This window comes from Dryobates pubescens, chromosome 29 (genome assembly GCF_014839835.1).
Source record: "Dryobates pubescens isolate bDryPub1 chromosome 29, bDryPub1.pri, whole genome shotgun sequence".
Classification (NCBI taxonomy): Eukaryota; Metazoa; Chordata; class Aves; order Piciformes; family Picidae; genus Dryobates; species Dryobates pubescens.
This window is the reverse complement of record NC_071640.1, coordinates 4,824,574-4,839,385: the sequence shown is the minus strand read 5'-3', so window position 1 is coordinate 4,839,385 and position 14,812 is coordinate 4,824,574. Positions and strand designations below refer to the sequence as shown.

The 14,812-nt window shown below is 50.4% G+C and overlaps 1 protein-coding gene across 11 annotated transcripts in view; it reads right to left on the bottom strand.

Annotated features, from left to right (window-relative positions):
• Positions 1-792: 792 nt before the first annotated feature.
• Positions 793-14,812, bottom strand: part of DAB2IP (DAB2 interacting protein) — a 204,240-nt gene continuing 190,220 nt past the window's right edge. For 9 of the 11 annotated variants that reach the window (XM_054174496.1, XM_054174498.1, XM_054174506.1 and 6 more), the window contains 6 exons: positions 14,339-14,517; positions 11,964-12,837; positions 9,028-9,180; positions 5,402-5,604; positions 4,598-4,685; positions 793-2,950 (listed from right to left, as the gene is read on the bottom strand). In XM_054174496.1, coding sequence (XP_054030471.1) covers positions 2,783-2,950; positions 4,598-4,685; positions 5,402-5,604; positions 9,028-9,180; positions 11,964-12,837; positions 14,339-14,517 — 1,665 coding nt within the window. In that variant the 3' untranslated portion in view covers positions 793-2,782. The remainder of the gene's footprint in view (positions 2,951-4,597; positions 4,686-5,401; positions 5,605-9,027; positions 9,181-11,963; positions 12,838-14,338; positions 14,518-14,812) is intronic. The other 2 variants (XM_054174497.1, XM_054174499.1) reach the window with 2 other exon arrangements.

The following is a 14,812-nucleotide window of genomic DNA, read 5'->3' as shown; positions in this document are numbered from 1 at the left end:
GGGGATCTCTACTGTAATGAGACTTCATCCTGATTTGAATTTCTTTTTATACTGGCTCAGGAACCTAAGCAACAACTCCAGAAGGTGTTAGCACTGGAACCTTAAAGGTTTGAATAGGTTGCTGTGGAAGGATGTGAGTGGTCCTGCTATTTCAGCAGAACAATGTGTTTGGCAAGTTGTGAGTCTGAGATTAACCAGGAGTTTCTGACAGATCGGGGCAGGGGGGAGCAGTGCCTTGGCTTGTGGTTGAGAAGACTTAAGATGTACTGTGCTTAGCTTCAGTACTAAACGATTGTTTTGTGGGTGTTCCTTTTTCCAGCTCTTACAGAGAGCACTGACTGCATCCCAAAATTGCTTCGGTGTATGAATAGAAACATGTTGCTGGTGGGGCGCCCGCCCCCGTGCCCTGTTTCCATTCCTCTATGTTACTTCTCTCTTGAAAAACTTCCGTCTCTCACAACACAAATATTTTGGAACTCAAAACCCATCAGCTCTAAACATAACATCTCAGGGCAACAGTGGTTTAAAATAGTCTTTTTGCAGGGTTCTCAGCGTGTATTTGACTCTGAGACAATGGCAGATGCGAGTGTATGCACCCAACAGTTCACAGTACCCTGTGTATTCCTAACCTGTCTGGGTCTTTCTCCAGTTGTAACCTTGTCAGTTTTGTGATGTTCTTCAAAGCCATCTGTGCTAGTCTCCAAAATTCAAAGGTGACTGTTACTTGCCACAAAAACTTAGTGATTACTGTTCTCTGAGGAGCTCCATTTGGGGTCTGCTGTGTGACACCACTCTGCAGGCGTTGGCAGGGGGTGGAAGCCTCAGTGCAACACATCCACTCCTCCACAGACCAAGCTGCACCAGGCTTGGCCCAGGGCTTCCAGGGAGCAGAAAAACGTTTAGGAGGAGGAAAAAAAAAAGGCATCTTTAATTTTGATAGAAATTGCACATGGAAGAATGTTGTTAATGAGCCTTACGGCTGTGGGGCAGCATGGCAAGGCAGAGCTTACTGGCAAATAGTGTCCTGCTCAGGCAGCCTGGGTAGTGTGAGGCTGGAGACGGTACCTAAGCTGTGCAGAGCTCAGTGAACAGCCTAGTCCCTTTGACTGTACATTTACACATGGCAGGAGGAGCTAGGACAGGCGTTGAGCAGTGTATTAACTTTAGTGGGAGGAATAGGCAGATGTCCTGTACACTGTACACTGTCATCCATGTCTCAGAGGACTCTCTCTGGCTCGTGGTACGAGTACCTGCTCTGAGAGTGGGAGTCATGAAGGACTAACTTAAAAAACCCCAAACCCCGAACCACAAACCAACAAACACACCGTGGCGGCAGGTCAGCGGCACAATCCCCCGTTAAGGAGGTGACCCCTCCGCTGAGCACAACGTGTCTGAGGGTGCCGAATCTGCATGGCAGCAGTTAGGAAAGTCTAATCCTGGCTTATGCCTGCACAGTGCTCCTGACAAGGGGGCTTTCGGTGGTGGCTGCTGTTCTTGTTGGTTACTCCCTTATGACCATGTTTTACATTCTTCGAGCCGGTTAATTTCCATGCAGTGCTCATTCCCAATTTAAAGAGGACAGTATTCCAGAAAATGAGATCTTTTTTTTTCTAATGCATACTGTGAAAGAAAAGAAATACAATTACCGATCTTCATGCTTCTTCAGGGCGTTTTTCTTGTTTTTCTCCCCAGAAATAGCAAAAAAATTCTCTGCACAGAGCATTACATCCCCATAACGAACCCTTCTTCAAAGTGGCCACTTCACGTAGCCCCTCACTCCCCCTCACCACAATGGGCACCAGGAAATCCAGCCCCTGTCCCTCGTTCACAGCTCAGGGACCAAGCTCAGGCGACATTTACTTTCTATTCTGCGGCTGGAAGAGAGTGTGTGTGTGTCAGTGCCCTGGGGCTATTGCTTACAAAGACTCTTCCCCATTACTTCTGACAGAGCTGGATCTGTAGAGAGGAGGCAAGTCGCCATTCACCAGGTGCCAGCTGCTCCCTTTAATTTTGTGCAGAGCCTTGGGCTTGCTCTGCTCCCTGAGGTGCCCAGGGACCCCCAGGAACCCCAGCAGTACCAGTCATGCCCTTCCCTGCCCCATCACCATGACTCCTTGCAGCACCCCTTTGGCTACCACTTCACACAGGGTGCACCCTGACCTGTCTAGACTGTGCTCCCTACGCGGGTGGAGTCAATTAACTGCTAAGCAGCTGCTAAAATGCCCTGCGGGTGGGTCACCTGCTGTAAAAGTGGCCTTATAAAAGCTACCTAAGGAAAGACGCTGGGCTTGGCTTGGGGCTTGCTTTGGGAGAGGGCTGTGCTTCGGGAGGGCGAGGCACAGGCCACATCCAGCAGCACGCTCTAACTGGACTTACTGGGCCGCTGCCTGCTGCAGGCTCTGCCCAGCTCCCTTTATTTCGCTTACTGCAATGACAAGGACGTTATTCCTTGCTGGGAGGAGTGGGGCATATCGTTTGGGCAGTTTAGGAGGAAAAGGTTATTTTTGTTTAAACATTAAACACTGATTTAAATCCAACAGTGACAGTGATTCTCAAATCTGTGTTATTTCCTTATGCCACTCATCTCACACTCCATCTCTCCGTCCCCTCAAGGTGCTGGCATTAGCATCTCCCACCAAGGCTCAGTCAAGCGCGCCGTCCGCAGAAAGGAGCTGGGATCTCGGGGGGACAGAGCAGCTGTTCTCTGAAGCCGCGGCTCACACCTGCTGCTGCACGGTCTCTCTGGCCAGGCCTCCTCTCCTGCGGCAGCGCCCTCCACGCGTTAACAATTACTGCTGTTTCTGAATTCTCCATTCTCTGTAATCTGCAATTTAGTTGGGTTTGTGGGGGAGATCCCATTACGTGTCTGCATGCTGTACCTCTCTTTCAGTTGAGTAAGGGCACTCATTAACCGTGCGTTGGCAGCATCCAAGGAAGCAATGCGTTTCTCCTGTGAACAAACGGGCAGAGGGGAAGAGTCAGGGCAAAACTATGGAGACCTCTGTGAGGCCAGGGCTCATCCTGAGACAGCAACCAGGAGGTCTCTTGACCTAGGACCTTTCACAGGTTGGGTTGGAAGGAACCATAGAGATCATCCAGTTCTGACCTCTTTGGCATTCCTGGATGTGGGGGTCTCAAGTGCCACACAGCATTTTAAAACCTGCCATCTATTAGCAGGGCCACAAATGCGCTTTGCCTGCACAACGTGAGCTAAACTCATTTCAGCAGCCTGAAGAAAATGGAACACAGTTTGATTCTTCAGTTATACAGAAATTCATTGTAGTGTTTGCTCTAACTGCAGCTGTTACAAGGCAATAAGAGTCCTCTTCTAAAACCTTGTGTTCCCCCAAGGTAGTTATTCCTGTCGGTGTTTAATTGATTTTGTTAGTGTAAATTAATAGTTTAAATGACTTGTGGCCTCCCAGGATGCCTTAGATGGCAACTCTCACTGATTACACTATCATAAGGATGGGAGCAAAGCTTCTGTGTAGCAGCCTGCTTCTGCCACGCCTGCTCTTTGCGACACTAAACAAGTCACCATCCTTCTCTGTCTGCCATTAGCAAGCAGGAACAGAAACAACTCAGGGAGGCACAGGAGTTTGCCCATGTGTAACTTTGAAAGTCCACATACTAATGTGTCCAGCACTGTTCTACAGCTTGAGATGACAGAGAACAATGCAGAAGACCCTCAACATGTAACACACACGGCTACAGGAGACAGGACAGCCCATGGAGAGGTGCTGGCAGGCTGCACTGCTCACACCTTACAGCTGTCCCTGTATCTGCTCAGCTTTGCCAGAGTGCAGAAAGGAACATGATGATTTACAGGCTTTGGACAAATTAATCTGCAGAAAAACAGTGATTCTTTCTGCAAAGTTACTACTGTCTCATCTCCTTTTTAATTAGCTATACAGTCAATTAGTCATGAGTAGTGACTCACAAATGATTAATAGGGTTATTAAGAGTAAGCCTAGAACACACTATCACCTAGCCACAACCGGTAGCTAGGCTTGGCTGCTAAGAAGATGCTGGTCTCTGCTTACACAAATTAAAAGACTATGGGCCGTATTTTCAGATTCTCTTTTCCTTACACAGTGTTTTGCACCCAGCCCTTGATGCTCCTCTGTCACTGTGATCTATGGCAGTAACTCAGCTTCCTGAAAGGCTAAAAAAACCATGTTGGCTTTGCTCTGGCCAGGCAGTGTTCCTTGTGTCCAGGTCCCGCAAGCATTACTGGAACATGAAGCACCAAGCAAAGCTCTGGGGACCTCAGACTGTGCCAGTGAGGATATGACCCTTCCACAGACTGACTGGACTGTGGGCATGGTTGCTCCACAAGCTGCCAACCCCACATCCTCTGTGTCACCTGCCAAGTTCCAAGGCTTTCTGGAAACAGCCATGTAAATGTGAATGTTGTGACAATAAATTGCATCATGCTGGAGCCTTGACCGGCTCTGCCACTCACTGCAGCTTGGTGCCAACTCAGCCATGCACACACTTCTGCTGGGCTTAAGCTGGCATTACTGCATGGCAGGGAGGCTGCATATTGGCAGACTCACCCTGGAAAGTGCTGCAGCCCTGGGTATTTGGGTCTCACCTGTGCATCAATAATCTTCTGCTTGGAATCCACAGCAGCCTGCATTTCTGCATGGTCCTTTTTTAACTCCTCCTCAACTGACATCAGTCTGGTAGTCAAACAGACAAGAAAAAAATTAGTTTGCTGGGCTCTGCCAAGCCCAGGTATTAGTCTCTTACACAACTAAACCAGCTTTTTTTGCTGGCTCTTGCTCTTCACTAGAGATCTCTACAGCAGACTGTCCCAAAGCTCAAGCGGCACAGAGCAGTGAAGGCTGGCCCATTGATGAGGGCTGATTAAAAGCACCAAGTTGGCTTGGCTCAGGTAAAGATGAAGTTCGTTGGACTGGAATAGTCTATGCCCCAGACAAATGTAAATACTGTATCCCACTGGGTTGGAGAAAGGGATTTACAGCTAGGACTCATGGGATAGTAAGAAGATCATTAACCAAACATCGTGAAGAGTATTTTGATCATCTATTGCTTGTATGAGCAGAAGAGCAAGCCAGACAAACCCTCTGAGAACTGGGGCAGGCTGCCAGCTCCTCCCTCCCAAGTTTTGCCTTTGTTAGTCAAGAAAATTCTGGGGTTATCCTTGTCCCAGGTAACACTGGTGGTGGAGCCCAAAGAGTCAGGGCTCCAAGTCCCCTCCCAGAGACTGTAAACCCAGAAGGACAGAAAGTGAACAAATGCTGGAAAACCCACATGGGAAACCTGCCTGCATCTCCAAAGAAACCTAACTCTGCCAAAGAGGGATCAGTTCTAACACCAGCCAGGCTGCATGCCTTACTGCCACCTCCAGCAGTCCCACCTCCGTCCCCTGTACCTGCTGATGATGCCCTTCATCTGGATCTCCTTATCCTCCTGCTGTCTCCGGAGACGCTCCTCGCTCTCCTCCAGCCTGGCCTGGTACTCCAGCATTAGCTTCTGTGTTGTCTCCTCCTGGCACTTGAAGCGAGTCTCATACTCCTCCAGCTTCTTGTTGGAGATGCGAAGCTTGTCCTGCAGCACCACTAGGTCCTGCTGGTACTACAGCATGCAGGGACAGACACAGGAGGAGAAAACACAAGTGTCATGTTACCTAGCAGGGCTTTGCCCTTGCCATGGTCTCCCCATAACCTGACCGTGCCCCTCTCCTCGCATCAGACTAGCTGCAAACCCGTCTGAGATAACCCTGCTCGCCGACACCTCCTCTTCTGTCTTCTCCACACTGTGCTAGGAGCGATGCAGCGTTCCACGGGGCGGGCAGGTCACTGGCAGGTTCAGAGAATGGGTTGTTAGCAGAGTCTGGCATTTCACACGGGGAATGCAGGTTAGAGGCAGTGAATGGCAAATGCATCTGGCGCCTTCCTCACACTAGCAGTGCAGAGCTAAATGCAGGCAGGAGAAGCTGCACAGGAGGGATTTTGGGTTTACACATGAGCTCTTCAGTCTGCAGCTATAAACACGAGTGCTTTGGCTGTGCTGCAAGCCATGCACCAGCTCTGCAGCAGTGACAGATGCAGGTCACGGCTGCCTTGTCACAGAGTGGTCACCCTGCATCACAGTGAGGGCAACTCGTTGGTGTGAGCAGGGCAGTGAGCAATACTGCCTTTTGAGGCCCAGCATTTTAAACAATGCCATCAGATGTCAAACCAGGGTTCAGTCTGAGAAGAGCTGCTGCATGAAGCCAAGATCCCACAGTTGTACTGCTCATTCAGATGACACTAATCAGCAAAAGAATCATAGAAAGCAATAAAAAAAATTAAAGGGTTTTCTAACTTAGTAAAATTGGGTTCAGCTATTGCAGAAGCACAGCATTCAGTACAACTTGCTTTGCTAAAGGAAAATCCAGTGTGTACCTGCATGAAAAAACTCCTTTTGGTGTAAAAAAAAAAAAATCTTTGGAAAGAGTATTTGAAAATAATCTCAGCTGGAATAACCTCAGCACATTTAACATACAGTTGATACTCTGACAAGCTGCTTTTAAAGAGTCAGATATGGGAAAAAGATTTCCACCTGAGTCATGAAGCCTGTTACAAAGCTGAAAGTGTTATCCATGGACAGAAATGGATTTAATTATGTCTTGACTTGGCTTGCTGAAAAATATGGCCTTCCTCTTTGGCCATCCACACCCCTGTGCAAGCACTCAAATGCTGGACTTGGTTGTGCCCCAGCTTTGAGTCTTGCAGAGGAGTCTGCCCCGCAGATCAGCTCTTAGTGAAAGGGGGAGGCAGTTCTGCTGGATTCTCAGTCCATGGAAATCCACATTGCTTTCCTGGTATCACTCCATTAACTAACAGCAAAAATAACTAACTCCCAAGGATTTCAAATTTATGATGCTGATGTTCTTCCTGCCATTGCCATGGCTAGCAGATGGGCAGGTTCCCTGAGCGCCGTCTGCCCGGGCAGGGTCAGGCACAACGGATCACACTATTTTTCCTTTAGCAAAGCTTTTACTGCAGCACTAGAACAACACAGCTTGCACGTGTAACCTGGAGCGATGAGGGAACAGCCCAAACAGTGGCACAGAAGCACTGAAGTCAGACAGAAGGGAGCTGCATGAACAGGAAAGATTAAATACCTACCCTAGCCTTAAAATAGGAGCAGGCAAGTGAGCTCAAGTGATAGCAGGAGAGGCCTCAGAGCCCGAAGGAGTCGCTCCTGTCTCTAGAACACTTGTCTCATTCTTGGTTACCATTCATGTCTTACAGTAATGGGGAAAGAGATTATGCTAATGGTGATCTTTAATGTCAGTGACTGATGTGACAGCAAAGTAACAGAAGATGCTGCATGGGAATGAGCAGGCTCGTGGGGAGGTCCCTCTGAGCTTGGGACAGGGAGCAGTTTGCTGCGATGCGGTCAGTTTATAATCCCAACATTCTACCTTGAGCAGGACCTGTGCTCGAGAGCCCCTCCCTGCACAGGTTGGGGTCTCTCTGGCTGTCATGGAAGTAGAGCAGTGCCTGGGAGTGCCCACCTGGTGAAAGTTGAGCCCATGTCACAGGAAAAGCTGCCAGGAAAGGGATTAGTGACAATGCTTGGCATGCACTGCGTCCACACTGGAGGCCATCTGCCTGCCCACGGGAGCTGGAGAAGGCCAGCACATAGTTTGTGGTGTGTGGCCCTTCAGCATTTCACCTCACTCCAGTTCCACTGCCAACAGCACTGCCTGCCACTAACATCTCACTGCAGACTCAAATGAGCACTGAACTCTTTTAGAAGCCCTTCAGTGACTAAATGCAGCAGTAACCTAGTGCACGACACACCAGGCTGACACCACTTCCTCTTTGATTTGTTCCTACTGGTGTCTCTGCTTAGGTGGCAGGCAAGGTTCCTATACCTCTGCAAACAGCCTGCTAGATGTGTAGAGTTTCCTGTATCAGCTGCTGTCTGACCAGGGCCTGCATATTCAGTGTAGTACCCAAGGAGCAGAAAGCCAGCATGAACTATGCTGAACTACCATAGGCTACACTCTTCTTGGGGCAGCTGGGAGTCACTCTGTATCTCCCAGTACCTACAATATCTGCCTTTGGCACTTCACTTGAGTTTAGCAGGTGACAGTCCCAAAAGGATAAAGCACAGCAACATGAGAACAAGAAAGGCTATAGTAACAAAACCAGAAACATGGCTGTGCTGGAAAAACAGGAAGGAGGCTCCAGGAGGTTAAGGTTTGCAGTTATATGGGATCAAGTGGTAACACGTGGCTGATGTGAGAGAAGAGAAGCACACTGAAGAAACATCCCAAATGCTGACTGTGCCCAACTGCAGTGGTCTTGGCAGAGGCAGGCTGCTGAGAAAGCACCTTGCAGAAGCAGCAATCAGCAAAGACAGGCTCTTCTCAGCTCTTGACTGCTGCATCCTTATTTCTAAACCTACTTTGCCAATCCTATCTCTTCTCTGCTTCTCCCACTCTAGGCTCATCTGGGAAGGAGGGGATGTAAGCAGCACCCACTGCTTCACCAGCAGCAGAGGGTCTCTCTGGGACAGTGAGCTGTCTCTGATACCAGAATCTGGACTTAATTTTTAGGTCTGTTTACAGGCTTTTGACATGGAAGTTGCTTCTTGCTATGTGGTCCCTGTTGTGATGCTTCCTACACCTTACTCTCATCTCTTTTATAGGTGCACTTTTTAAGCTCTCTCCCTGCAGCTGGAGGGAGCAGGAATGGGGGAAGTAACAGGCACTGTCTGGCTTCAGTGTCTGTTGCAGAGCAGCACCAACACTGGATTCCTTGCTCCTGTTTTTCTTACCATGACTGGCAATTCCAGTCACTGAGTGTGTGAAAACCCCCCAGACCTTCCCCATGAGCGCCCTGTGAGACTGAGCAGCCAGGCAGAGAGCAACCTGTCACTCCTCTCTCTTGGGCAGTGATCACCCCACAGCCCACCTTGTCCCCAGGGTGCTCAGATGAACGACAGTCAAGGAAATTCTCTCTCTATTTAGAAACTTGTTTCAATCCAATCAGGTTTTACCTTTTCTGCTTGGCTGAGCTCGTCCTTATTCCTGAGCTTATCCCTGTGCTTGGAATCTGGGTCAATGCTTTCATCTTCTAAAAACTGCATGTTCATATTCAAAAGCCAAGCAGCAGTGCGGTCCAGGGCATTGGGGTTCACAGGAGAAGGGGCCTACAATGAAACATACAACCATAACAAAAGAAAAACCTGTAATAGAAATGGTCATGAAGCTGGAGAGAGAATTTCCTTCCAAGCCAGCCCTCTCCCATGCTGCTCCTACAGCAACAAACAGGTCTGAGATACAAGAGCAGCTGGGGCTGAGGGTAGGAACAGCTCCTGTTCTGCATCTACACATTATTTTAGGGCAAACAGCCTGTGACAGACTCAATTCTTCCCTGTCACCTGCACAGAACAGACTGCAGTGTGGTACTGCTGAAAGGAATGGACCCAGCATTCTGAGCAGGTCCTATCACCTCAGGAGGATGTGACCCGAGATGCCGAGCTGCAGGCAAACAGGGCGGCTTGATGTGGTATATTCACTCTGCAAGCAGAGACTGCACTCAACTCTTCAGCCTCTTTTACTGAGCTGTCTTTGTTTGCTGTGGAGATTTTGTACAGACAAAAGCAGAACTGCAAAATTAAATGCTCCTTTTGGTGGTGCAGGTACCGTCTTAGAAAAATACAGGTTTCTTTTTGGCTAGACTACACTTACAATGCTGAAGAAGCCTAGAAGCTCTCTAGGTTTGTTCATGTAGCTATGGGAGCTCAAGGAGCAGTGCTGTTCTATGGTCAGTGAGCTAAAGGCAGGGCTGCTGCTCTTCAGTCCCAGCCTGGGCAGGGACTAACAGCATTGCTTCAGTGCTTTCCAAGTGCATTACAAGGCTGAGGAAGTGCATCTCCAGCTATTTCTCCTCCATCCTGGGTCACTATAAACTGCAATAACCAGTTTCTTGGGTGAACACAAGGGAGGGACCTGGATGACTTGGTTAAGGGAATTCAAGTTAGAAAGGCAGAAACGTTGTGGACTTTCTCCTTCATTCAAACCACTGGAGAGTGGAGAGACCTAGACACTGGCAAACAGCACAAGAGGTGCTGTACTTCGAAGGAGTGGGGTCAGGTTTAATCACCTCACTGGGGCTGTAGGATTTCCCATGCTGTCTTCTAGCCTGATCTTCTCCTTCTGAAATTTTACATCAGGCTTCAGATTCAGCTGATGAACATCACTTGCTATAAATCCTCACCCAGCTTGTGGCTTTCTACTTTTTCTTCCATCTCCAGCTTGGGCACTGCTGCTCAGAATTTCTGGCTCCAAGAAGCTCCACTTCTGTCATATAAAGGTCAATGAACGGAGCTCAGCTCACTGTGCATGGGTCCCTCTGTCTCCTTTTTCCCTCCCTTTGGTAAAAAAGAACATCATCTGATCTGACCGGGGACAGCCTGGAAGTCAGGTCAGCAGATGGACTTAAAGAAGTAGAAGAAGGGCTTGCAGCTGGCAGGAACGAGGTTCATGGGCTTCTAAAATGGCCACTAAATGAGATTTCTTTGTTCTTAAACAGCATTGAATACCACCAAGGAGGAGTGAGCAGTTTCATTATGGTCTACAGATGCTGCCAACAGACAAGTAAAAATGCAGATAGGGACAGGAGAGACATTCTGAGGACTTCAAGTCTTCAGAGAAATTTTGAGAGGCCAGTAGGGGTAGGTGGAAGAAGGATCTGCAAACACAACTTGTCCAGGGCTTTCCGAAGGTCACATGGAGTTTGCTGTTGTCTTTCTGGAAGAAACAGGCTGCTGCTGCTTGCAGAGCTCTGTGCCCTCTGTACTTAATGAGTATTGATCTGCATTACACAAATGCTGCTGCATGGCATGCCTGCTAATGTCAGCACTTATGAGTCAATGCTGTGTGCACAGAGCAGCTCCAGACAGGGCTGATAAAACAGCCTTCAATGGGCACTCTGACAAAGGCCTCCACAGCTGCCCTGTAAAGGAGAGGTAGTGACACCAACTTCGTGGCTCTTTCAACACCATAGTGCTGGGAAAGGTGTCTTAACCCTGGGCCTGGGCTGAGACGAGGTGAGCTCTTGCCAGCTGTCTGTATTCTCTGGGTTTGGCTTACTTCTAAATGTCTTCCTTTAGGCACTGAGAGCCCCTGCTGTGTTAATTTTCTATAGGGTTCCTTCTGAAATGTAGAATGAATAAATGAGCACTAGAACACTAATTTATCCATGCCAGGAAAGCCAGAGGGCGCTGGGTCTGTGACCTACTGCTTTCAGTTTTAGCACCTCAAATAGTGGCAGTTGTTTCTGTGCAGACTAGCAGTGGTCTGGGACCAGAACCACTGCAGAGCTTTGCACAGCAGCAGCTTTCCCCTTGGAGGGGAGCACACTGCTGCCTTACTGCTACCACCTCCCCAGATGCGCTCACAGGAGGGTCTCAGAGCAAACAAGGAGCGTCCTGGAGTGCCGTGGCCCTGCTGGGACAAGAGCAGCAGGAAGGAGATTCTTGGTTACAAGAGAAGATTAGGGCCTGGTTCGAGTCTGGGAGATGGTGCAAGGTTGACTATGGCATGGGATGACAGTCTGGTCATGGAGGGGCAAAGCAGTGACAAGATGGTAGCGCAGGACAGGGGCATGGCTGCCATCACCGTCGTGTCTCTGCCACCTGCTGCCTTGCGGCAGCCACACACCAACATGCCACGCAATGGAGGAACACGGAGAACGAGCACTGGTTTGTGTTCCTGGCCCTGCTGAGCCTCCGCCTTGGGCCAAGCTGGGTGCAAGAGCCAAGTACAACCCCACATACAGTGCCACCCCAGGGTTGGCACTGATGTGGTAACAGCCACAGTGACATCCCCTTCCATTGCAGCAATCTCCATCAGCCAATTTCTTCTCCAAGGTCCATGACCCCTGCCTGGTCCCTTCAACACCCAGGGCTGGTAGAGGCGCCAAACTTACCTGTTTGTGCATCGTGCGCTGCTTCATCTCAGGGCTGTCGCCCTTGGAGGAGGAGGACTGCTGCCGGAGGCGGGCCCCGCTGCCGGGCCAGTCTGGGGAGGAGGACATCATGGTGCCGCTGGAGGGTCGCTGGTACTGCACCGTGTTCAGCAAGGAGGGTGGCGTCCGGCCGCGGGTGACGGGCGGGGGCGGCGGGGGCGGCTGGTCGATCCGCCGCTGCGGTCCAGCGCTGTTCTGCCGCGGCATGGTGGGCTGGCCGCCCTTCTCCGTCAGCGAGAGCTGCCGGCGGGCCAGCTCCCCCGGCCGGCGGGAGAAGTCCTCGCTGGCGGCGGGGGTGGCGAAGCCGTGCTTGGTGGCCGTCAGCTCCTCGCTGTTGCTGTGGGAGCTGAGCGAGCTGTGGCACTCGGAGCCGGAGTCGCCCAGGCCGCGGGGGGACAGCGGGAGCCCGGCGGCCATCTGGTAGACAGGATTCTGGAAGGAGAGGGGCGCCAGGAGCTGGGGCCGGCCGGGCGCGCTCTCGCCGCTCGGTGTGGTGGGGGTCTGGCCTACCCGGCGCACGGTGGCCATGGCCGTCACGCTGTTCTGCTGAGTCCGTGTGGTCCATATGCCCTGCAACTGCCCGAGGGAGGACTGACTGTCATTGAGGGAGTCAGCCGTGCCAGGCGCGTTGGCCCCACTGTCCAAGAGCCGATTGTCCTGCAAGTCCACCATGGACAAACTCTTGCTGCCATTAGACATCTGCACGTCGGGCTCATTGGCCTCTGAGTAACTGGAGCTTCGGGCAGGTGAGGGCTGGGCCCCAGCAGACCTTGTGACAAAAAACAAGTCCTTGTTTTCAGGGGTTGGAGATGGTAACCGTGTGAAATCTATCAGACTGCGGGGAAGTCAGTGCATAAGGAAGAGGAGAGGAAAACAAAACAAAAGAGAAGAGTTGTGAATGCTGCACCAGAGCAGGAGAACGAAATCACTCAGAAGAAATCAGCGTGGCGCAGCTGTGTGGGATGTGGACATCACCCAGCCCTCGGCCTGACCAGGTCTGCCCATGGGGAGGGAGAGTGCAAGGGGAGCAAGGGAGGATGGAGGGGTATGGAGGAGCCCTGGGCGAGCCTTGCAGGGGCAGGCAGGTGAGTGAGGGGTGTGTGGTGAGAGATGCAGGAGGCATCACAGACACACTCCTGGGGGCTCATCACACCAAAAGTACATCACCCTTCTGCTTCCAGTTAGCTGCACCCATGCCACTCCTGTGCCCCTGCTGTGTACCTGGGCAGTAAGCTCCTCAGGGCACACTGGCCAGTACCTGTACAGCATGGAGCACCAAGGGGGCCTGATCCACAGGTCAGACAGACAGCTCCAACAACAGAGCTAAGTCTTGCCATTGAAGGTTATCCACCCATTCCTTCTGCTGTAACACACATTCATGCAATATTGATTTCTTGAGGATAGGAAGAAAGAGCTTTGCAGTAGCTTAATGTGAATATACTGCTGATCAAAGATGATGCATTGTAAGCAAGTATTTGGGTGAAAGCAAGTTGTCAGAGATCCTCCATAGCATTAGATTTAAGTAATTGTACCTCATGCTGGGAAGCATTAGAGATGAAAGCTCTGATTACAGCAAGTCCAGCATCATTGCTACTTTTGAGTTCTAATTGCACTGTTAAATGTTCTGTAGTTCCCACTTACAAACTTTTCTACTAGCACAGTCTTTCAGTCTGTGTGGGCTTCATTTCATTTAGCACAAACAGAAACATTACAGGTCTGCAACAGAGTCATCTTCCCCATGAATGAAACTTCTTACATAATCAGGGCAAAAAGTACATTAGGTGACTGTGCCTGTGAATCACTGCTCAGCACTAAACATACCCACTGTTAAAAACGCTGGACAGAACAGATTGGAACTCACTCTAGGCCTCTACAGCTCAGCAGCTGTTAGAGAAGTGTCCAGATCTGGATCTCAGTGAGTTCAGCACATACCCTCTGTCTTTTAAAGATGGAATAAGGTCAACCCTGAAAGTCTTATGCACTCAGAGACCTGATGAACTTCCTGGCAATGCCCATCAGTCTGAGGTTAGGACAAACAGCCCTCAAGTCCTCAAAGGATGAGGACAGCCACATTTCAACAGCTGGGACCAGAACAGCCAAGTTCTTGATTTCCCAGACCACATCCTCAGTTTTGGCTCTCAAAGGACCTGGGAGGGGGCCGTGTGCTTGCACTACCACCCACAGCTTTGTCTAGTTTCAGAGCTGAACTGCACCCAGCAGCAGTTCTGTGACTGGAGAGCCTGATCAATGGATCTGCACACCACACCCTGTCCTTCTTGTCCCTGCAGGTGCTCAGGTTTTGTCGGTATTTCCCTGGCCACCTCCTGTGCTCTTACCCAGACAGGTCATTCTCTATCACCATTTTCTGCAGCCCCGCGGAGATGCTGTTGCCAGCGCTGGGCGTGGACACGGCGTGCTCGGCCGCGACCGAGACCTGCAGGCAGGCCGGGTTACTGAGCGCCGCGTTCACATCCCTCAGGATCCGAGGCAGAGGCCCAAGTTTTGTTGCAGTGCTCTGGGCAGAAAGGAGAGCAGAATTACCACCAACATCCTCTATTTCTGGTAGAGAACTAAGGGCTTTGCTGGCTGTGGGACAGTCTCCTCAATGAATACATTAACATTCATTTTCTCCATCATTTCCCCCCACTGCTGAGGCTATGAGATGTGCCAGAACCCGTGGTTTTAGAAACCATTTGCTGCTGTGGGGCAAGGGAAGCAAGTGTGACTGAGCAAGTTCAGATACAGAAGACGGTTATATCCAGGCCTGGTCCAGCTGTCTTGACAATAACCCTTTTAATCAAAACCAAACC